A 19,866-nucleotide genomic window follows, 5' to 3' on the forward strand; every position below is an offset into this window, starting at 1 on the left:
CAAGCGGTAGTGATGGTGGCGACAATAGAGGTGGTGGTGGCGACATTATAGGCGGTGGTGGCGCAAGTGATAGTGGTGAAGGGCAGTGGTGGCTGTGACGGTGGCACGAATGGAGGATTCATATGAAGTTGGTGGCAGTAGAGATTGGCGGTGACGGTGGTGGTGGTGCCGGCGGTGAAGGTTGTTGTGGTGACGACGGTGGTGATGCTAATGAAGTTACATGTTATTGAAACTAAAAACCATATTTTCTAGTTTTGAAAAATAGGCTAAAACAGTTTTGAAATTCAATAAAAACTCATTTTGCCTCCATTTTTTCCGAATACGTTTTGTTTTCAAATTTGCATTTGAAAATCAAAAACTGACAACCACCTTGAACGATCTCTTAGTTTGATTACAGTATTTGTTTCTATTTTTAAAAATAAATTTTTTTAAAATATGTTTATTTTCAAAATCTTTTTTGAAGATAGTTATTAAAAGATGTTTTTGTTTCAGTTTTTAGTTTTCTAATTACAATTTTGTTTATGTGAGAAAACACTTAATTTTATAATTTAATATTTACAAAAAAATTGGTTGCCTAACGAGCATGATGTATGTGGCACGCTGGGGAGGCTAGCAAAGACTCACTTCTGGGTAGGAGCACCGGGGATCTCCTTGGGGAGGGTTTCCCACCAACTAGGATTTTACTGACCCTTGGGGATTTAGACCATTGACCCATGGAGAGGTGAGAGTTAAACCCGGAACCTGAGTTCAGTTGTGTCAGCCCTTGTTGGCATTCAGAATTTAAATATTAAAAATTGAAAAAAATAATATTTTTAATAATATTTTTTAAATCTAATAATTTATTATCACTTGCCACGGCTAAGGCAAAACCAATTGGTTAAATATATAGTTTTACTTTTAATTAAAATAGGCTCCTTCGGGAAAAAAATAAAATTGGCTTATTAATATAAAAATATAAAAAGGATTAATTTTGATAGAATAATCACTTTTTGAGAAAATTAAATTCAGAAAATTAAACTTTTAAAAATATTATGTATTTTTTATTCAAAGGAAAATTTGATATTTTTTTTATTGTTTATATCATATCCTATCATTATATTGTCCACTTCAAACACAAGATATGATAAAAGTATATCATGCTCTTATCATATCTTATCTTTATCCAACTCTCCATCCTATTATGTTTTTATCTTATTCTAACCACCTAACGAGTCTTAATGTGATATCAAAGCCTTGATGAGACTATGACTCCTAATTCTGGGAACATTGGTGCAACCAAAAGTATTAATGCTCTACTAAATCAATTTTATTAATGTAAATATTTACTCAGTATTTAATATATCAAAATTATATGTTTTCATTCAATGCTTATTTTTCTTGATTTGCTAAGGTAAATCATTTTACACATTATCCCTTTAGCCTCTATTTATAAGTCATTTCTTAAAAGTTTTTTCCTCTAAATATAATTCACTTTATAATATCATTAAAGTATTTAATATTTTTTTTCAAAATTATTCTCATATTTATTAAGAAATAAATAGTGGAATTTTAAAAAGTCTTAAATTTGAAAATAGAAATTTCTAGAAAATTAAATATATAGTTAATGTAGAGAGAGAAATTATTTGAATTTATAAGCTTTCAAGTAAGGGTAATTTAGAAAAGTTCATAAAAAATTTCACAAATTTATTATTAATAACTAATTTTCTAAATCCCACAAAATCAGATAAAAGTAACTTTAATAAATTGACTTGTGTACACATAAATTTAATAATATAAAACTATAAAATATCATAAATAATTGAAATTCAATGTAATTAATTAATTTTTCATGTATAAGTGTTAAATGATAATAAATGATTTCAAATATAGATAATTATAACATTAATATAACCAATTAATACAGATAATTACAATATCAATGCAAATATTGATTTTCCAATGTCAAACCCTTTTTCTATATTTATAGCAATAAATTATAATTATACATTTACCTTTATAGTCATGAAATATTATCTGGATGATTAAGGTATTCAACAACATTCTAATTCCATTGAGAAAGTCAGTCTTTCTCAATAAATCACTTTCTATACACACCATCAAGAGATTGAACTATTAGATAATTAGATAAGATGATACTTGATAATCATCATTAAGATTTAAATTACACGTTTTTTTTACCAAATGTGTTTAACCTTTTACCTCTAACAGCTGGCAAAATCATCAAGATAAAGTCATCAATTTTTTCCTTTCTACCCCTGCAAATCCGGGAGCCAACATTGATGCTCCTTTGTCCCTTTCCATTTCCACCAAAGGGTATTCCCGTAATTCCTCCTCACCGCGTAACTTCCTACGACTTTCCTGCAAGTCATCGTGTGGAAAACCAATCTCCACCGTCCGATCTCAGATCTCGAAACCCTAATAAGTTGCCCCAATTCACCAACGTTTTTTTAAATCGCAATTCAAACCCTCTCTCTCTCTCTCTCTAACTCTCTCTCTCTCTCTTCCCCAATCTTCTTCTTCTTCATTCTCAAACCTTCGTGAGTTTCTCAAATTCGCGAAACGCACGAATCTCTCGTCGTTTCGTTCAGGGTTGGGCAGTTTTGATGGAGAGGCCGGGGAATTCGGTGGCGGCGGCGACGACGGCGACTTCAAGCCGCGAAGCGTATGTGAGCTGGGAGGAGGTTTTTGTCTCCGGTCGGAAGGGAAGGAAGGAGGTTTACTATCTGCTGAAACGGAGAGGCGGTGGTTCCGATCTGGCGGTTGTTGGCAAAGAGAAGAGCTCGACTCACATGTCTTATCACATAAGGAACGCTTCGTTGGGTCCCTATTCGAAGCTCAGAACGAGAAGAGAGGTTATCGATTGGTTGGATTCAATCGTTGCAGGTTCGTTGATATTGATTCTATACCTTGTTCTCGTGTGTTCTGGGATTTGGGTTCTCTTAATTCCGTGTAAATTTGATGTATCTGAAGCTATTCTGGGTTCTTTATCTCTTCTGCGAATCGATAACATGACCCTTTTGGCATATGAGATTTGGGTTTGTTTTGTTTTGTGAAAAAATTGTTTTTTGTTTGTTTCGGTTTCAGAATTATGTAACTGAGCCTTCGAATTTTCAATTTGGCCTTGGTGAAGGATTTTGATTTGGATTAATTGGGATTGCTTTCGTGTTTTCTGATTAGGGTTCATCTTTTCTCTCGTTTTCTACCGGGTTTTGTGTTTTTGCCGCTTGATCTGCCTTCAATTTTTAATTGGGATTGAACAATTTTTTGTTTTCTGGGTGCTGCTATTGTAATGTTGTTTCTCCAATTGATGTTAATTTTGTTCTCTTTGCCTCTAATGTTTTCAGATTCGTCTGCAATTATGGTGGGCAAGCCGGGTCGTGAACCGGAAATTGGAACCTTGAAGGTAATTTGATTGTGTGGATCTATTGACTCCCTTTGCCAGTTCTTGTATCTATTGTTTTTTTGCTTTGTTGTGTTAAATCTGTAATATGTTTTAAATCTCTTTTTCTGATTTTGGGGTGTGTTTTTCAGGAGAATCGATGTCAGAAGATGCCCCAGCCTATGAAAGAAACCTCGTGGATAGGGGTTCCATGGACCTGTAGGAAAAAAAGAAAGCACTATCAGTCGTTTAAGCGGAATGGTTATCAGATTTCTGTGAGTAATCATCTTGTCCTGTTCTTCATTCACTTTTTAAATTTCCGGTCAGCTAGATCGCTTGTAATCTGACTCTTGTAATTTTGTTCTTCTCTCTGACTCTTTGCCTTCTTAAAATGTTCAGGTGTATGACTTTGTACTTATTCTAGCAGAAGAGCACAAGCATCTAGTTGCCTACCTGGAAGACATGTTTGAGGATTCCAGAGGCAGCAAGATGGTTGTGGTTCGCTGGTTTCACAAAATTGATGAGGTTGGTATCGTTTTGCCTCGCAATTTTAGTGACCGTGAGGTTTTCTTTTCTCCTTATCTTCAAGATCTGAGTGTTGAATGCATAGATGGAATGGCGACAGTTCTCAGTCCCCAGCATTACGAAAAGTTTCAGAACGAAGCCTGTCATACTCACCCGGAACCGCCATTCATATGCTACCAGAAATTCGAAAAAGATGATGTCAAACCCTTTGATATAACTCAAATTAGGGGTTACTGGAAACAAGAAATTCTCAGGGACATGTATACCGTCTCTGACTCAAAGTCTAACGGGAGTTCAGGGCAATCTGATGATGGCCCAGAATTGGAAGAAAACCTCCAGTCAACTATTGCTGGGATCAGACCTAAGAAGAGACAACGCCGTGCAAAAGAAGACCGCAAAGATGTGCTTGATCCAGCTTCTTCAAAATGGGATAACATGAGTAATAGTAAGATTGATACCAAAATTAGTACAGGAAACAATTCCTTGAAGTTGGCTGGGCCCGCCACAACGGCCACCACCAAAGCTACAAATGGGGATGCTCCACAGTATTTAGATGTAGGTTCCCGAGTTGAGGTCCTCTCTCAAGACAGTGGGATTAGAGGATGCTGGTTCAGAGCTTCTATCATTAAAAAGGCCAAAGATAAAGTGAAGGTGCAATATCAAGACATTCAGGATGTAGTTGAAGAAGATAAAATGCTTGAGGTATGTTAATACCATCTTCAACCCACTTAGTAATTTCTCGATGAATTATGACGAATATTTATGGAGACTAAAATTATTTTTATTTATTTTATTTTGGTTTAGGAATGGGTTTTGGCGTCCAGAATTGCAGTGCCTGATGATCTGGGTCTTTGGATGCATGGTAGGACCAGGGTCCGGCCTGCTCCACCGTCAACTAAAAGCAAAATATCCTGGGTGGGTGCTGTTGGTTCAGTTGTTGAGGCCTGGTGGAATGATGGATGGTGGGAAGGCATCATTATTCAAAAAGAGTCTGAAGCTAATTATCATGTTTATTTCCCAGGTATGGCCTTTTTACTCTTTATTACATTTTGAGGTTAATGGAATATCATGTGGCTCCTTTTTTTTATAACAAAAGTACTCTTAATTATGGCTAATACTTTAGAGTGATGTCTTTGCAGGGGAAAAGATGTTGTTGGTTTTTGAGCCTGGTAATTTAAGACATGCTCAAGAGTGGACAGGGAATGAGTGGGTTAAAGTGAGGGAAAGGCCTGAACTTGTGACTTCTGTATTATCAAGCTTGAAAGTGAAAGTGAAACAAATGCCAAGCAAATCCTGTGACAGCAAATCAACTATAGCATCTACTGGTGATGGAGTACAATCTAAACTGGCTGAGACTGGCTTAGATTCTCAAACAGATAAACCTAGGAAGTCTGAAGTTGTTCCAGATCTTTTGAAAGGTGAAGCGTTAAGGTGGAAGTCCTCCAGGAAGAGGAGTCGAAGTGGCGCCTCTCGTCGTAAGGTACTGCGAAATGACAGACCGTGTACGAAGTCCCCTCAGATTCTGGAGTCAGATGCTTCTGATAGCTTCGTGATTCCAGCATCACTGAATGTTGATCATGATGACTGCAAATTTGCTGGGGATCCAACCATTTTCAATTCTTCAGTTGTGCCGTCTCTAACTAATTTGGTTATGTGTAGGTGACTTCCTGACCGTCGTCTTTAGAATGATGTCTTGTTTTCTTGGTTCTATAGGTACAGTATTCAAACCTTAAACCCTCTTTAAACCTAGGTGCATCCGTTCGATGCCTGTCTTCACTTTTGATTTCTTCTCTTTAGGTTAGGGTCTTTTTCTCCTCCCCGTTTATCCTGTTTTTGTGATTTGTGGCATCGAAGCTTCATTTTCATTTGGGTGCTTGTGACAAATAGAAGCCCAAGGAGGCAAGGATGATGCCATTCAAGTTTTGGTAGCAGAGTGACTTAGTTGAATAACCAAAGATAGCTTTGACTTTAGAGGATGTTCTTTTTGCATATAAAATGTTCCAATGTAATTTGTGTAGCATTCTCTAATAAAAATAGAAAATTTGCCTTTTACCTATGTTTGCCTTGTGCGAGCGTGTGTCAATTGATGTATTTTCTTTCTGCCTCTGCCATTTTTGCATGTGTTCTTCAATCATCTGATTTTGTGATGTGTTCAATTATTTTCAAGGTCAAGTAGTCGGTACTAACTACAGCGATGGTTCTCTTTGAATAAACATCAATACAAATAATTGAATGAGTGGATAGTAATTTTGTGCACACAAAATTAATTTTTTTGGCAGAAGACTTCTGACAATTCTGGATGAGAGTATTAACTACACTGGTAGTCTAGCATAACCAACAATGGACAAATATGTCAGTAAATATTGTACCATCTCTGAGCAGTGACCATATGTTATAAATAATTCGTAGGCAGTAAATCTTATCATGTAAGGTTATAATATAAACAGGAGTAAGTTTTGGGGGTCGTGTTGGTTTATTTTGTTACCATTTGAATTGGGGATTCTCCTGATAAATTAACAGGTGGTCGACAATCTGGTTTTCTTCCAGGATTAATGGACTATGGGAATAATGTTTATTTTGTTTAGCTGATAAAAATCAGGGACGGATCTATTCACACTCCCATGGGTCAAGTGCCCCCACTTGAATTTCATACCTACTGAACAATACATATATAAAATATACTAATTTGTTATAAATGCTGAACAATTTACATATATAACGTGTTAATTTCCCCCACTAAATTTTTGTATTTTAATGTTTATGTACATGTGTGTAAATATATTATTCCCACGACTTTTGTTTTCTGGATCCGTCACTGATAAAAATGAATATTCTTCCAAGTGTAGAGATGCCTTTTTTTTACTATATCTGATACTAAGTGAAGTTATGTTTATATTTGAATTTAAAAACCACAATTAGCATAAAGTCCTTTGTTTTTGAAAATTAACATGATGTTGAAGATATTTTTATTGAATAGGCGTCCTGCCATTGTCAATCCAAATCATGTAAGTTAGTCATAGCCGCCTAGCAGAAATAATACTCTGGACTCTGGAGAGAACTAAGAAATACAATAAGTACTTGTCTGATTCATGCACAGCTCAGCGTTTCTTTGACGTGTGGAATTTGATCATGTACACCACTTAAAAATGAAGAGTATGTTTGAAAACTCGTTCGAAAACTATGATTAAGTTAAAATTAATGTGGATGTAAATATTTTTTCTTACTTTTTACTTTTATTTACTATGATTTTAGCGTTACTATGATTTTCAAACGAGTTTTAAAACACGTTATGATTGGTATTCTATCTACAATTGATTCTATGAAAAAATTAGCCGACAAAAATACAAGCTGACCCCCGAAAAGGACTACCTACAATGTATAAAACCAAATGGGATAAGATCATGAGGAGGAGTCACTTGATTTTTCATTTTTAATCAACTTAGAAGACCCACCTGTTTGACTTCAGCTCCATATACGAGGACCTACTGTGGTGGATGTGGATCCAATGCTAGTAGCCTTCATCTTTGACTCTTCCTATTTGTTAAAACCTTGTAGTCTTGTACACATCACTACTACAACTTGTACAAGTTCAGCTTGGCTCGCTTCTATGAAGCTGAGCCAAGCCAAGACCCTCCTTAAACATCATTAGTGAAGTTGATTCATTGAATTAGCTTAATGCCTGGTTTAGGAAGCAAACTATGAAGGAATAATTCCTGTGAAGAAAAGAACAACTAAGCTAGCACTATGTGGGGCTGTTTCTGCACGAACAATCTTTGTCAACTTAGGCATACAACCTTTTTCACTTTACTATGCTGTGCCATCATGTTCAGGTCCTTTTTCACTTTACTACACAATTGAGATGGGGTTGCTCTATCAGTGTAGAAGGAGCTGTTTGTAGATCATTTTCTGCACATTTCTCTCTTTACAGGATGGGATTGAAGCTGACAAACCTATTAAATTTATATAAAGGATCTTTATGGTAGGCTGCACACATATCACAGGTATGGCTTTTGAAGATGGTGCCAAAAAGGAGATTCAGGAAGTTGGTAGAAAAATCTCTATTGGGTCTAGTCTAGCATCTATGGAGTCTTTGTCCATGCCACTGGTCTGTCTTTTTGCTTACTCTATTTTGAGTTTTGGCCATGGAATTCTAGAATTTCTTGCCTAATGATTTGGTTCTGGCATTCTGCGCTGTAAAAGCAGGTTCAGGAGGTTGTTCTTTCTGCAGACATGCAATGTGAGAAGTGCCAGAAGAGGGTTACTGATATTATTACAAAAATGAATGGTAAGTTTATTTGCTAAATTCTCTTCATTTGGAAATTTGGAATGCTACTTTGTAAGATTTTTGGGAGAACACATTTGTAGATTAGCTTGCTGCAGATATTTGCCAATTCTATTGATTATTGATTTGAAGTTTTCTATAATTTCCTAGAAAGAACAGGATCACTAGAAGCATATTTCGTTCCACAATGAAATACTCTAAAATCATTTTTGCTCATACGAGATCTTCTGAGCATGCGTGTGTTGGATTCTGCTCTGCATATTGTGAAACCAAACATGCTATAAAGCTCAATATTCTCACCTTCTTTAATTCCCAGAAATAGGACACCATAGAAGACACAAATATATATTTAGAGAGAGAGAGAGGAAAAGCACACGTCATAAGAGGTGGTCCTTGTTGGTTTCTACCTAGAAATAGCTTAGCATATGTTATGGCAGGAAGTGTGAGGAAACTGTTAATTTAGAAAACTTGTATTCTTATTATTCTACTTCAGTTTAATAAACCAGCCTTTGTAATTTTCTGTTCTTGGTTTCAACGGCTTGTCTTCATCTTCTTAATGATGGTTGTTTTAAAGTATAGATCGAGTTGGTAGAACTTAGTTGATTGAATAAATTTGTGTTTGGAAATAGTAATGTAAAATTTAAGCTGAAAAAGACAATTTATGTCTAGAGAGTGACAGAGAATTATTTTTTGGTTAGTTGATATTTGGAAATTTTTTTACAATTGATTCTAAAGCCAAAAATAATTCTCAGGAGAACTTTTGTGAGTAGCTTATGGGGTGTCAGAAAGAATTCTGAAAAAAGAGAAGTTGATGTGATCATGCTATGGTAATAGAAGGAAAAGTAAAAAAGTTTTCATTTCTATTAGATGTAAGCAAAGTTATTTACAGATTTACTTTTAACTAGAACAGCTGAACTTGCACTCTGTGGCTTACACCTATGAGCCATAAAGCCACTTATATATGAAGACACAGAAAAGAACAAAGCCGTTATGAGCTTTTATTATTTGTCAAACATGCTTTACCAAGATATAAAATATTCATTCACAATAAAATAAAATAAGCATTGTTCTCATTGTATTTTACCTTAAGCTTGCTGGTTTGATTACTTAGATTAGCACGATTATAGAGCCTGAGTTTTATACTTAGGACCTATTCAGTTTAAGCATGTTAATGATGTTTTCTATTTTGATGAATTTTGAGATGAAATTTTGATGGCACTTTCTCTTGTTATTGCTAACTCTTAATACCTGCTTCAATGTTTTGATTCTTCAGTAGAGACAGAGTCTGTGGTGGTGAATGTGTTGGAGAAGCAAGTGACACTCACTTTTAGATTTCCAACTGTTGGTGAAGTAATCAGTAAGCAAATTACTCGCATCAACAGGAATCCCCTCCCTAAAAAAGTGGCCATTATCAAAAGGATATTTCGCTCTTCCAAAGGATCCACATGTGCACAATGATATTTTGTAGATTAATTTGGCAGTGTACAGAAGAAAGATTCTATATTCATGATTGGATTTGATTTGTGATTGCCTAACTAATTTGCCACAGAAGAAAGTTTCTGTATACATGATTGAACTTGATTTGTAGTTGTTTCATGAATTTGATTCGCTGACACACACATAGAGACAATAGGAGAAGGATTTTATTGATTTATGTTTAAATAAATTTTGTCTCTCTAGTGGATCTGTGGATGGAATCTGGGCCACTGCACAACAGTGCCATTCATCCCCCCTTTCTCATTTGTAGATGCTATGTTGGGTTGGGAATAAGTTAAGGCCAATTTAGATTTTGTGTAAAAAGTTATGACCTACTTAAAAATTTGAAGGCCTTAACACGACATATTACGCGTTTCAAACTCTTGAAAGGCTGGTCTGACTTAGTAGTTTATTTAACCGCACATGTTAACATGTTTAATAAAAGAATCTTTTATATGCAAATAAACCTATTTTCATATTGGGTTTCTTCGAAACTGATATAGGCTAGGTCATAAGTCCCTACTAGCGGTCTCTAATCTTTCCCACCCCTAATGATCATGCCACTTTATTCATGTTTTGTGTAGATTATAATTTCAAAAAAGTTCTTCACTTTGTCGTATACATTTGGACCATAATATTCAATCTGTTTAGATGTAAACCAAATAATATTTATTGAAGTTTATCTAGTAGAAAAATTCCAATTAGCTCTAATTAGTCGGTATCCAAAGAAGCAACAGAATTAGAGTTTTGAGATTGTTCCCTTGATGCTGTTTATATAAACATTCTATATGAACTTTGAAAATAAAGAAAAAGATGCTTTACAGTTTTCAGTGTTGCTTTTCAGCAATGCAAACCATGACATGAAGAGATGCTTCCCCTTGCCATGCTGTTTTCAAATAAATTAAGCATTAAGGTGAAGTTAAGGATAAAAAGGACCAAGACAAAAAACTACCTCTTAGCCTAGTCCAGCTCCGAGTAGAATCAGATTCCAAAATGAAGGGAGACATAGTATCTTACTTGTTTTAGACAACACAAAAATTATAAATACAAGTTGATCCATTACCAAGAACATTCATATTCTCTGACCCCCACAAATTTCCTTTTTCCTATGCCTTTTGGCTTTTTTCCAAAAGTAGAACCAATCCTGGGTGCCGCCACTTCCAACCCCATGTCCGAACAGGCAAGTTTTTTTGTTCTATTCCCACAAATACACTTCCTTTTCACGGATCAACATCTTCTGTCTCATTTCCTGTTTAATTTTTCTGTCATAACACTGAAACTTTGACATGCTATATATAAAAAACATGCGTGAGCCGGTTACAAACTTACAATTGTACTTTGTGATTGATATGATGAACATTTATTGGTGAGACAGGAAAACGAGACGCGAAATTGAGACAAACTATCTTATCCACTTTTCACAAGACGACTGATAATTTTGTTAAAATGATTTATAGATTTTGATGTTGGTTTCGTTTTTACAATTGCAGTACTGTTGCATGATCATGAGAATCAATGTTGATTGCAATGCTTGCTGCAGAAGATTAAGGAGAATCCTTCTAAGGATGAAAGGTAAAAGATTTTCACAATGAATCTAATCTATGTAAGTGTTATTGTTAAAAACAAAGAGAAACTAGGGAAATTCTAACAATTCTCATTGGTTATTGAAGTAATAGAGACTCATTTGATAGAGAAGCAGCAGCGCAGGGTATGTGTCTGTGGCAGATTTGTACCAGCAGATGTTGCAATCAAGATACAGAAGAAATTGAATCGTAGAGTTGAGATTCTTGAAGTACAGTTCGAAGGCGAAGAAGATCATAATGAACCACCATAGAAAGTAACCCAGGAGAGTTCAGAGAAACCTTAAAATGACCCAGAGATGCCTACGGCATAGTGTACATAATAGGCTACTTTGTAGCAGTTGTTTGTGGTTACTTTCAAAAGTACTATATGGAAATTGTTGGGAAGAAGAAAATGGTAGACGATCTACGCAGAAAAATAATAATACACGTTACATGTAGAATTCTTAGAAGGACTTAATGTATGTACTTTACATGAATTGTTTGTCACATCAGAAAGTAAACTTGATAAATCTGTGTGCTCTTTCCACAGTTAAAACTATTAAGTGTTTGTTCGGTTTTCGCCCAAAGGTTGGTTGGGTTTTCTTAGAATGTTTGTATGTGATTTCCAAAGTGCTCAAACGTGAAAGGTCAAAATTGTTTCGTTTACGTTTACATTCAACCTAAGGTAAACAAAAACATTGCTTAAGAATTCAATTTGTGACTCTCACTCAATCAAACACAACTAAATAAAACAGACTTCTTTTTCAGCACCATAAGTCTAGAACCACTCAAACAGGAAGGAAGTAGCAAAAAGAGGGAAGCACATTTCATTGGGGAGTTAGTCATAGGAGGCTATTTGGGCAATGTGTTAGGATGGAAGAAAAAGAAGGAATTATATGTTGCTAGGATATTCACATAATAATGTTCTTTCTGAAGTTGAAAAGGGAAGTTACTCAACTAGGGATGAATATCTAAGCTGTGGGAAAAGATGATATGGGAGAAGATGAGTAATGAATGTATTTGGCATAAGGCAGAAAACATGTAAACTTCTGGTGAAACAATTAAAAACAAATGACAGTCAAAAAGGAGAAGTATGAAGTATCAGTAGAAATCTCATAATGCATACACAGAAACAACATCAAATATTAGCTGGATTCTATCTGCATATATAATCTTGGTTAAAATACTATAGAAACATGTGGAGTAATTGAAAACATCAAATAAGTAGCGGGGGGTAGCTAAGAACTTGATGCAGTTTTGTTTTCTTCTATCCAATATTCAAATCTCTAGTTTAGCACATTAAAGTTGAAGGGTGAAGCTAAATGTGGACAAACTTTCAGAGTGATTGTTGATTTCATATGTAACTAAACATCCTTCTGAATTGCATCTCAACAAAGTAATTTTACTTTTGGGTACACCATACTTGGCACTTTGCATTAGACACTCAACAAAGTTACAGTATAACCAATAAAATCCTTGGATTCATGAAGAACCAAAACTAAACACAAACAGTTATATAAAGCAAAATAAAAGGCATACCCTCGAACAGGAATTGAATACGAGTAACAGCTCTATAACGAGCAAGACTATCTACAACGCAGCAGTTAATATTTGATTTTGAAGATGATTCAGAAGCAGCTGATGCAAAAAGTGCTACTTATCTAGCACAAGAACCAGCTGCCACAGCTGCTTCAAAACCCTGTAAATGCCCAAGCCAGAGAGAGATATAAAACTAGTGTTTAACCATCTCTATGGTAAGTACTGCTGTCCAGAAAATAGCTTGTTCAGATATTCTGTTACCTAATTTAGGTGGTTAAATATTATTATGTTAGCGGTAAATTAGGCATTTGTACCGCTGTGAAACTTTGTGTACAGCTTCTTTAATAGAAGAGGAGAGTCATAGTACCTCATGTGTATATATGCAGCATTCATCGAACAATGTTATAAATTGGATGCTGACAGAAACTGGGAGAGAACTGAGCATTAGGCGGGTCACTCTTAGCCCGTCCGGGGTGTTAGGATTAGGTTTTTCAATATTTCCAATTCGTCCAGAAAAGGCTGGACTGTGAAACATCCCTTAGGAAGACAACTTCTCAACACTTCAGGCCTATTTCAAGCTAACGCTTCCAATGATGGTTGCTTTAGGGAGTGAATTTGAGGTACGACTGTTAGCTAGTCAACGGTTGTCTCCAATTTGGCAACTTGAGAAGTATAATTGGGCAATTGGCAATGGCGGGATTCATTAGTTAAAATACAACTAGGGAACCTGAATGTCATAACCTTGATGCTTTCTCATTTAGTTTTACTAATTTATTTGCTTCTTTCAATATTGATCACAAACAATTCAACTTTTGAATCGCCTAAACAATGAACTAGTCTCTTAGAATTAGGTGTCCATGTCTTAGTCATTTGAGTATAATAACTGAGACTTAAGTACTTAACTGATGTATTATTTTTGTAATAGAATTACTTGTTCTTAGTTGTGTATTTAAAACGCAATGTGTATTTAAGAATACATGTTGACAGGGTTTGATGATGAATTTCAGTAGGTGCTGAGAGATATTGGCTCAGTTGAACTGAATCGCAAATATCATGAGAGTTAACTTGTAGTCGAAGCAAGCAACCGACCAATGACATGTTTATGGGAAGCAATATTAGATAAAAGAGTGCCAACATTTTTAGAGAGCTTAGTTATGAAATCCATTGGAGTTTGTATAGGTTTAAAACCAAGAAATCCAGAATCAGAAAACAAGTCTATTGCTCTTATTTTCTTAATTTTAACATAATTGCAAAAACATGAATAATTATCTAGCTGGTAATTAATTAACATTTGATTAGGTTTTGGTTGCACCAAGGTCACAGCCGGCAGTCATGAGATTAATCTTCTAGAGAAATTGAGATTAATTTTATCACATTACTTAAATATAAATTCTTTTGCGTAGTACCCAAAAAAAATACTAACTTCGATATAATGCCCCAAATACAAATAGTCAAATACCATTTATTGGTTATATTTTATAAAAAAAATGATGTTCACTGTAAATACAGAAGATGAGAAGAAAGGCTGAAACCTGAAAGAGGCGTGATCGTGACTGTTGGATTTCCGTTCCATGCATCCAATCAAATAGTCATAACAAAATTATGATTACTTGTCAATTTATGGATTCATTACTTTCCTTAATTTCTTTTATTCGTTCACATGAACATACTATCCTTCTGAGAAAGTGCAATTGAGAAGCTGCTCTTCTCTTTCTTCCTGGAATTGTTCACACACCAACCGCGTTGAAGACCTGGTTACCTCTTAGTCCCACACTCTACTCGGACTCTTCATCCCTAAGAAACTCTCACAATCATAATAATTACCATAACAATTAACCAGCAAAATCAAATGACAACTTAGTCAATTGCCAACTAACATTCTTAAATTACCATATTCGTAGATTTAACCGCAGGTAGTCATTTTAGAAGATTTTTTTTAAGAAATTATGATAATCAATACTATCATTTTTGTCATTACCACCATATATTGAATTATAATTACCACATTGAGATTATATTATTATATACGCATTTGGTAGAGAGGTGCAATGACAACCATCGGATGTATATAGAGAGGTGCAATTGTTTCCTTTGAACCGTAGATGATCTTTTACCTATAAAAGCTCCATTCTCTCTCTCATCTAAACAACTCACAAGCTTGTGCCTTCTTGTTTGTTCCATACGTTGTACCTGCTTTTGCTATTCATATTGTCATTGCCATCAACCCCACGAGGGTGTGTGTGTTGTTCTGCTCATTCATATCTTTTCTATAGCAAAGCTCATTGGAAGTTAAGGTACGCACGTATGGGTAAAAAGCTTGATGCTCTTCTTGGCAGAACCTTCAAGGTTTCAAAGTTCAAGCCAACTGTGAACCTTGCCATCTCACGCCTTGCTGTTCTCAAGAACCAGCGTCAGGTTCGTTTCAGACAAGCCCGTTCAGATGTCCTTCAACTTCTCCAAGCCGGTCAACATGAACGAGCTCTGCTTCGAGTAAGATACATGTGCTGTGTGTTGTCTCTCAAGGGTCTTTTTTTCATCTCATATCATATCTTACTCTTGCTCCTTTTGAGGATCTGGATTGTTTTTTTATAGGTTGAGCATGTGATCAAGGATCAAAATATGTTGGATATGTACGACAAGATTGAAGGATACTGCAGTCTATTGATTGAAAGGATCCACCTCATTGAACAAGAAAGGTTGGTTTAATTAAAACTCTGCTTCCTTGGCCAAAACAAAACTTATAATTTTGTTTAGGCATTTTGTTTTTGCTTTTCTTCTTGATTTGACGAGCTCAGTTTTGTTGTCATTGTAGAGAATGTCCTGAGGAACTAAAGGAGGCAGCATCAGGATTACTCTATGCAGCTTCTAGGTGTGGAGATTTTCCAGAGATTCAAGAGATTCGTGCAGTTTTGACCTCTCGGTTTGGTAAGGACTTTGCTGCTCGTGCTATTGAGTTAAGGAATAACTGTGGAGTCCATCCCCAGGTATATCTGACATGATAATCAGTAATTTGTGTGTGTTTAAATTGTGGCATTACCTCTATGTTCTTTGCCTGTTGAATACACTTGTTAGGTACTAGAATTTAATATACAAGCTAAAATTTTGGGTAAAAGCAGATAATCCCTCCTATGCTGATTTTGAGTTTCTGTGGTACTCGTACTCGAATCTATCCTTTTTATCTGTCTATTTATAGATGATACAAAAGTTGTCAACAAGGATGCCAAGCTTGGAGAGTAGAATGAAGGCACTCAAAGATATTGCTTCTGAGAATGGAATTGTTCTACAGCTTGAAGAAGCTTCTTCTCCTGTTGAGGTATACAATCTAAGGCAGCAAAAATTTCAATTTTATTGCTTAGAACATTTGCAAAACAACTACTTAAGGCTTCTGATGTGAACTATTCAGGAAATATCCAATGTAGAAAAGCAAAACCAGCATAAACATGAGATGAAGGAAGAGATTATCAGAATTTTGCCTAATAGAGGAAAAGATGAGGAGTTAACTGATTCCTTCAAGGTCAGGAAAAAGTACAAGGACGTAGCTGATGCAGCACAAGCAGCTTTTGAGTCCGCAGCATATGCTGCAGATGCGGCAAGGGCAGCTATGGAACTCTCACGACCTGGATCTGGATCACATGATCCTGACGATCATAGTAGTCCAAGCTTCCAGCCAAGAAAAGTGTTGGATGGACATGATTCTGTGAAACCTCAGCCACAGGAAGACAAGGAAATCCGTAGGGGATCTCAAGGTGAAAATTTTAACAAGGAAATGGACGAGTTTAATAAGCAAAAAGACATTTTAAGTTGCAATTCAGCTGATGAGATTTTGAAGGGGGGTGTTGCCTCAGTGGATGCTGAAACTGAGGCTGATCCTTTTGAAAATGAAATGGTTTTTGATGAGAGTGATGATGAAACTGATAAAAAACAGAACAGAATTTTATCTTCTAAGCAGATATCTTCAAGGTATGATGCTGGTATAGAGGTTGGATCAGGTTCTAGTAACCTAGTTATAAATACAATATCAGGATCCAAGAAACAGAGTGCGCCTCTGTTGAATTTGGAGAAGAGGCCAATTTCAGTAAGGACTAGATGATGCTTAATTGCTGAGTATGAGTGCATCGCATGCAATGTTGTGTATCAGATATGAGTTTGCTAGTAGTTTAGTGTGTAATCACTTGGTTCATTAATTTCTATGTTGTATATTTACCATCAATTTTTTCTGCAGGTTTCCAGCATTTAAAAGATTAGTTTACTTCAAAGTTCAAACCATGTGTTAGACATCTTATGTCATTTTCCAGTTTAGAATTGTCAATTTAAACCAGAATATTAGCAAACCAAGCAAAGCATTAGTAAGATTCGTAAGGGGGAACATGTGGGGCTCCTACATTGGAAAAAGTTAGTTTTGTTTCCTGGAACCTGTTCAAGTCACTAATCATTCCTCAACAGATATGAATTTCAAAACCTAAGTACAATAATGATTTATGTCATTGGCAATACTAAGATATGAACAATAACATTGCACTGAGATAATGTTCCAGTAATTGTATGGGAGAGGGGGGGGGGGGGGGGTAGTAAGCCCAAAACTGGGTGTATATTCTTAAAAAACATAGACTATGTAATTTGCAATGATATTCAATGAAGTTGGAACACCTAATAATCTATTCTCCTCATTTATCAATTAGGAATGTCAGACTTCAGAGTTGCAATAAATATATCACTGCCCCCTAGGCCGCTTCTTACCGTGTTGGAACAGGTCACTGTATGACTGCAAACTCACCCCAACATCTTCATCAGTTTCTATTCCAAGCTCCTCCTGCAAAGTGCAAACAAGTATCAGTATCATGACAGAAACATTAAAAAGAAACAAAAACAACTACGGTTCTGACAGGCCAAGAAAGAAACCTTAAATTCTTTGGGATCCTTAGGTGAGTTCTCAGTGAGGGTGTCCCATAGATCCTTGAACATTCTTTTACGCTTTCTCCACTGAGTGATTTTCTCTGACAACATAACCTCAACTGCCTCACGTTCTTCAGGCCTCACCAGCGTAACACCTCCACTTAACTTATCCAATTTGCTCTGCATTTCTTGAACCTAAAGCAGAACATAAAAGATGCAAAAACATCACAACCACCAATGCCCTTTCAACAAAGAAAATAACTCACGCAAAAATTCACATAAGTTACCTCCATTCTGAGATCTATTTCTCTTTCGGAGATCTGTTCCAGTGTTAAATTTGATTGCAGTGATTTAATTTCTGCACCAACAAGAAATATCCATAAATTGCAAGATTAAGGGGGTTTGTCTAAAATCTGAAATTCTCAACTGTTTCAAATTTGCAAAAAACTAGTACCTTGTATTAAGTAAATCAAGTTAGAATTTCTCTTCCATGGAGTCAAATACTCTACGTCTCTACTACCCTAAAGAAGTTCTCTAACTCACAAACAACCCCTAAGTCTATTGTTCACAAGTGAGCATGAACACAACAAATCAACAGTTAAAGATTACTTCAGCATGGGCTGTAATATTTCTTTAAACATTATTTTAGTGTACCCTGAACATTTGATTGAATGTACTAATACACACTACACTAGCACCAGAATTGCACGTAGTTCAACATCATAACTTCACTTCAAGGAATGCTAGCATTACACTCTTGCTAACACTAATATTGGTCTAAATAGTCAACCCAATCTTTGAAGAGTGATATAGTTTTATGAGACAGCAAAATTGACCTTACATAAAATAAATCAACAATATCAAGCATGTTAAAAATAAATTGTTACTAAGTATACCTGCTTCAACCTCACTAATAACCTTCTTCTGTTCTTCCAGCTGTTTCTGCAGGTTGGCATTCTGTTCCTTCATCTGATTAAGCTCTTCGCTGTTGGGAATATCGAATTGGTCTTGCCGCGCCATGTATATCTTCTGCTTCCCATACTCCTTAAACGAAATTCGCCCCCCATCAGCAAGATTGTCCAACGCTTTCTGTATCGCCGCCTTCTTCAGGTTGAACTTTTGCAACGCGTCCGCAACGTTTTGCGTATTCAACGGCCTATTTTGCTGATAAAATAGGGAAATCATAACAATCATAACAACAATAATTCAACCAATTTTGTCACAGACACACCAAATAAAAAACTCAAATCATAAGAAACTACGATTCAACAAAGAAAATTGCACAGAAATTGAAACTAGTTCAAAGAATCATAAACGCGAACGAGTAGTGAGCATAAATAAAGCATGTGATATGAAATTTGGTACCTCGTTCATGTAGTTCAACACGATCGCTGCGAATTAAACAAAAAAGAGTGAGAATGAGAAGTGAAGTTCAGATCGTGAATGGAAATTGCGAAAATGAAGCGGTGGTGAAAATCGAAAAGGGGAATCGTAGAGTTCATAGGAACTAGTTTAGTTGAATCGATGAAAGCGAAGAGTAGAGTAGAGTAGAGTGAGAGTGACGGTGGTTACAGTGGTGACGATACCTTCAGCGCTATCGGACTTCGGAGCCATTGTTTGGATCGCGAGAAAATGAGCGGGAAAATTCCTGAGCAGCGAGCGAAGTCAGTGAAGATTGCCTTAGAAGTCACAATGGCGTTCTACGACATCGTTTTGTACTAGGACGAAAGGCAATTTATTAAATAAAGTATTATTTCAAGTATAGTTGTTTATTATAGTGTTGCATTGAATAGTTAAATGTCCACTTATGATATTTTTTTTTTAACTTGAAGACATAGAAGCGGGTACATCAGCCCTCAACAAAGATTAAAGTTTCGATGGAACTTCCTTCACCTAAATTAAATCAAAATAAATGGTTGTGTTCCTAGTTATAAATTAGCAGCACAGTTGTCACTCTCATGCACAAAAGAAATAAATCCAAACACAAAAACTTAAATAAAATGACGACAATCCTAAATTATGGTAGCTAACTACGAGCCCGTGAAGCAAGTTTCTTCCACCAGTATTAGCTAAAGACAATATTTTTCGAAACAATCTAAACGAAAGCGCAAATCAGTTGCCAACGGATTCCTAAGGCCTGGCTAACACATGAGAAGACACATGAAACAGGTGCGTCGCCGCTGCAACAAAGACCTCTCCATCACAATCCC

At 35.9% G+C, this 19,866-nt stretch overlaps 5 protein-coding genes and 1 long non-coding RNA gene across 7 annotated transcripts; 4 read left to right on the forward strand and 2 right to left on the reverse strand.

Moving 5' to 3' along the window:
• Positions 1-2,445: 2,445 nt before the first annotated feature.
• On the forward strand, positions 2,446-5,956 carry LOC130739559 (uncharacterized). Its single transcript, XM_057591881.1, has 6 exons — positions 2,446-2,883; positions 3,345-3,403; positions 3,532-3,654; positions 3,779-4,606; positions 4,709-4,925; positions 5,044-5,956. The coding sequence occupies exons 1-6, from the start codon at positions 2,604-2,606 to the stop codon at positions 5,565-5,567; spliced, it is 2,031 nt and encodes a 676-aa protein (XP_057447864.1). The 5' UTR covers positions 2,446-2,603; the 3' UTR covers positions 5,568-5,956.
• Positions 5,957-7,441: 1,485 nt separating this feature from the next.
• LOC130739560 (uncharacterized) lies at positions 7,442-9,852 on the forward strand. The gene is made up of 4 exons (XM_057591882.1): positions 7,442-7,734; positions 7,833-8,009; positions 8,108-8,189; positions 9,460-9,852. The coding sequence occupies exons 2-4, from the start codon at positions 7,881-7,883 to the stop codon at positions 9,642-9,644; spliced, it is 396 nt and encodes a 131-aa protein (XP_057447865.1). The 5' UTR covers positions 7,442-7,734; positions 7,833-7,880; the 3' UTR covers positions 9,645-9,852.
• Positions 9,853-10,429: 577 nt separating this feature from the next.
• Positions 10,430-11,754, forward strand: LOC130739561 (uncharacterized). The gene is made up of 3 exons (XM_057591883.1): positions 10,430-10,842; positions 11,153-11,234; positions 11,333-11,754. The coding sequence occupies exons 1-3, from the start codon at positions 10,771-10,773 to the stop codon at positions 11,494-11,496; spliced, it is 318 nt and encodes a 105-aa protein (XP_057447866.1). The 5' UTR covers positions 10,430-10,770; the 3' UTR covers positions 11,497-11,754.
• An 870-nt stretch (positions 11,755-12,624) lies between these two features.
• Positions 12,625-13,609, reverse strand: LOC130739562 (uncharacterized). The gene is made up of 2 exons (XR_009019888.1): positions 13,131-13,609; positions 12,625-12,923 (listed from the first exon to the last, which is right to left on the reverse strand). It is a non-coding gene; the product is annotated as an uncharacterized LOC130739562 (long non-coding RNA).
• Positions 13,610-14,879: 1,270 nt separating this feature from the next.
• LOC130739563 (uncharacterized) lies at positions 14,880-17,026 on the forward strand. Of its 2 annotated transcripts, none has more exons than XM_057591885.1 (5): positions 14,880-15,253; positions 15,356-15,459; positions 15,576-15,747; positions 15,957-16,076; positions 16,188-17,026. In XM_057591885.1, exons 1-5 carry the CDS (start codon positions 15,068-15,070, stop codon positions 16,851-16,853), a joined length of 1,248 nt encoding a protein of 415 aa, XP_057447868.1. In that variant the 5' UTR covers positions 14,880-15,067; the 3' UTR covers positions 16,854-17,026. The 2 variants fall into 2 exon arrangements, with proteins under 2 accessions (XP_057447868.1, XP_057447867.1); XM_057591884.1 differs by having other exon boundaries at positions 14,883-15,253; positions 16,167-17,026.
• Positions 17,027-17,166: 140 nt separating this feature from the next.
• LOC130739564 (homologous-pairing protein 2 homolog) lies at positions 17,167-19,337 on the reverse strand. Its single transcript, XM_057591886.1, has 6 exons — positions 19,243-19,337; positions 19,022-19,047; positions 18,553-18,820; positions 17,944-18,014; positions 17,663-17,851; positions 17,167-17,573 (listed from the first exon to the last, which is right to left on the reverse strand). Exons 1-6 carry the CDS (start codon positions 19,268-19,270, stop codon positions 17,475-17,477), a joined length of 681 nt encoding a protein of 226 aa, XP_057447869.1. The 5' UTR covers positions 19,271-19,337; the 3' UTR covers positions 17,167-17,474.
• Positions 19,338-19,866: the final 529 nt, after the last annotated feature.

Source organism: Lotus japonicus, chromosome 2 (assembly GCF_012489685.1).
Source record: "Lotus japonicus ecotype B-129 chromosome 2, LjGifu_v1.2".
NCBI lineage: Eukaryota > Viridiplantae > Streptophyta > Magnoliopsida > Fabales > Fabaceae > Lotus > Lotus japonicus.

Bases quoted from the DNA above. Each gene is read 5' to 3' on its own strand.
- LOC130739559 (XM_057591881.1), top strand. From the start codon at position 2,604: ATGGAGAGGCCGGGGAATTCGGTGGCGGCGGCGACGACGGCGACTTCA. The intron at 2,884-3,344 runs GTTCGTTGATAT...TAATGTTTTCAG, and splicing joins GTTGGATTCAATCGTTGCAG to ATTCGTCTGCAATTATGGTG. The intron at 3,655-3,778 runs GTGAGTAATCAT...TAAAATGTTCAG, and splicing joins GGAATGGTTATCAGATTTCT to GTGTATGACTTTGTACTTAT.
- LOC130739560 (XM_057591882.1), top strand. From the start codon at position 7,881: ATGGTAGGCTGCACACATATCACAGGTATGGCTTTTGAAGATGGTGCC. The intron at 8,010-8,107 runs GTCTGTCTTTTT...CTGTAAAAGCAG, and splicing joins AGTCTTTGTCCATGCCACTG to GTTCAGGAGGTTGTTCTTTC. The intron at 8,190-9,459 runs GTAAGTTTATTT...TTGATTCTTCAG, and splicing joins TATTATTACAAAAATGAATG to TAGAGACAGAGTCTGTGGTG.
- LOC130739561 (XM_057591883.1), top strand. From the start codon at position 10,771: ATGCCTTTTGGCTTTTTTCCAAAAGTAGAACCAATCCTGGGTGCCGCC. The intron at 10,843-11,152 runs GCAAGTTTTTTT...TTACAATTGCAG, and splicing joins CCAACCCCATGTCCGAACAG to TACTGTTGCATGATCATGAG. The intron at 11,235-11,332 runs GTAAAAGATTTT...TGGTTATTGAAG, and splicing joins AATCCTTCTAAGGATGAAAG to TAATAGAGACTCATTTGATA.
- LOC130739563 (XM_057591884.1), top strand. From the start codon at position 15,068: ATGGGTAAAAAGCTTGATGCTCTTCTTGGCAGAACCTTCAAGGTTTCA. The intron at 15,254-15,355 runs GTAAGATACATG...GTTTTTTTATAG, and splicing joins ATGAACGAGCTCTGCTTCGA to GTTGAGCATGTGATCAAGGA. The intron at 16,077-16,166 runs GTATACAATCTA...TGAACTATTCAG, and splicing joins AAGCTTCTTCTCCTGTTGAG to GAAATATCCAATGTAGAAAA.
- LOC130739564 (XM_057591886.1), bottom strand. From the start codon at position 19,270: ATGGCTCCGAAGTCCGATAGCGCTGAAG. The intron at 18,821-19,021 runs GTACCAAATTTC...CTATTTTATCAG, and splicing joins TGTTGAACTACATGAACGAG to CAAAATAGGCCGTTGAATAC. The intron at 18,015-18,552 runs GTATACTTAGTA...TTGTTGGTGCAG, and splicing joins TATTAGTGAGGTTGAAGCAG to AAATTAAATCACTGCAATCA.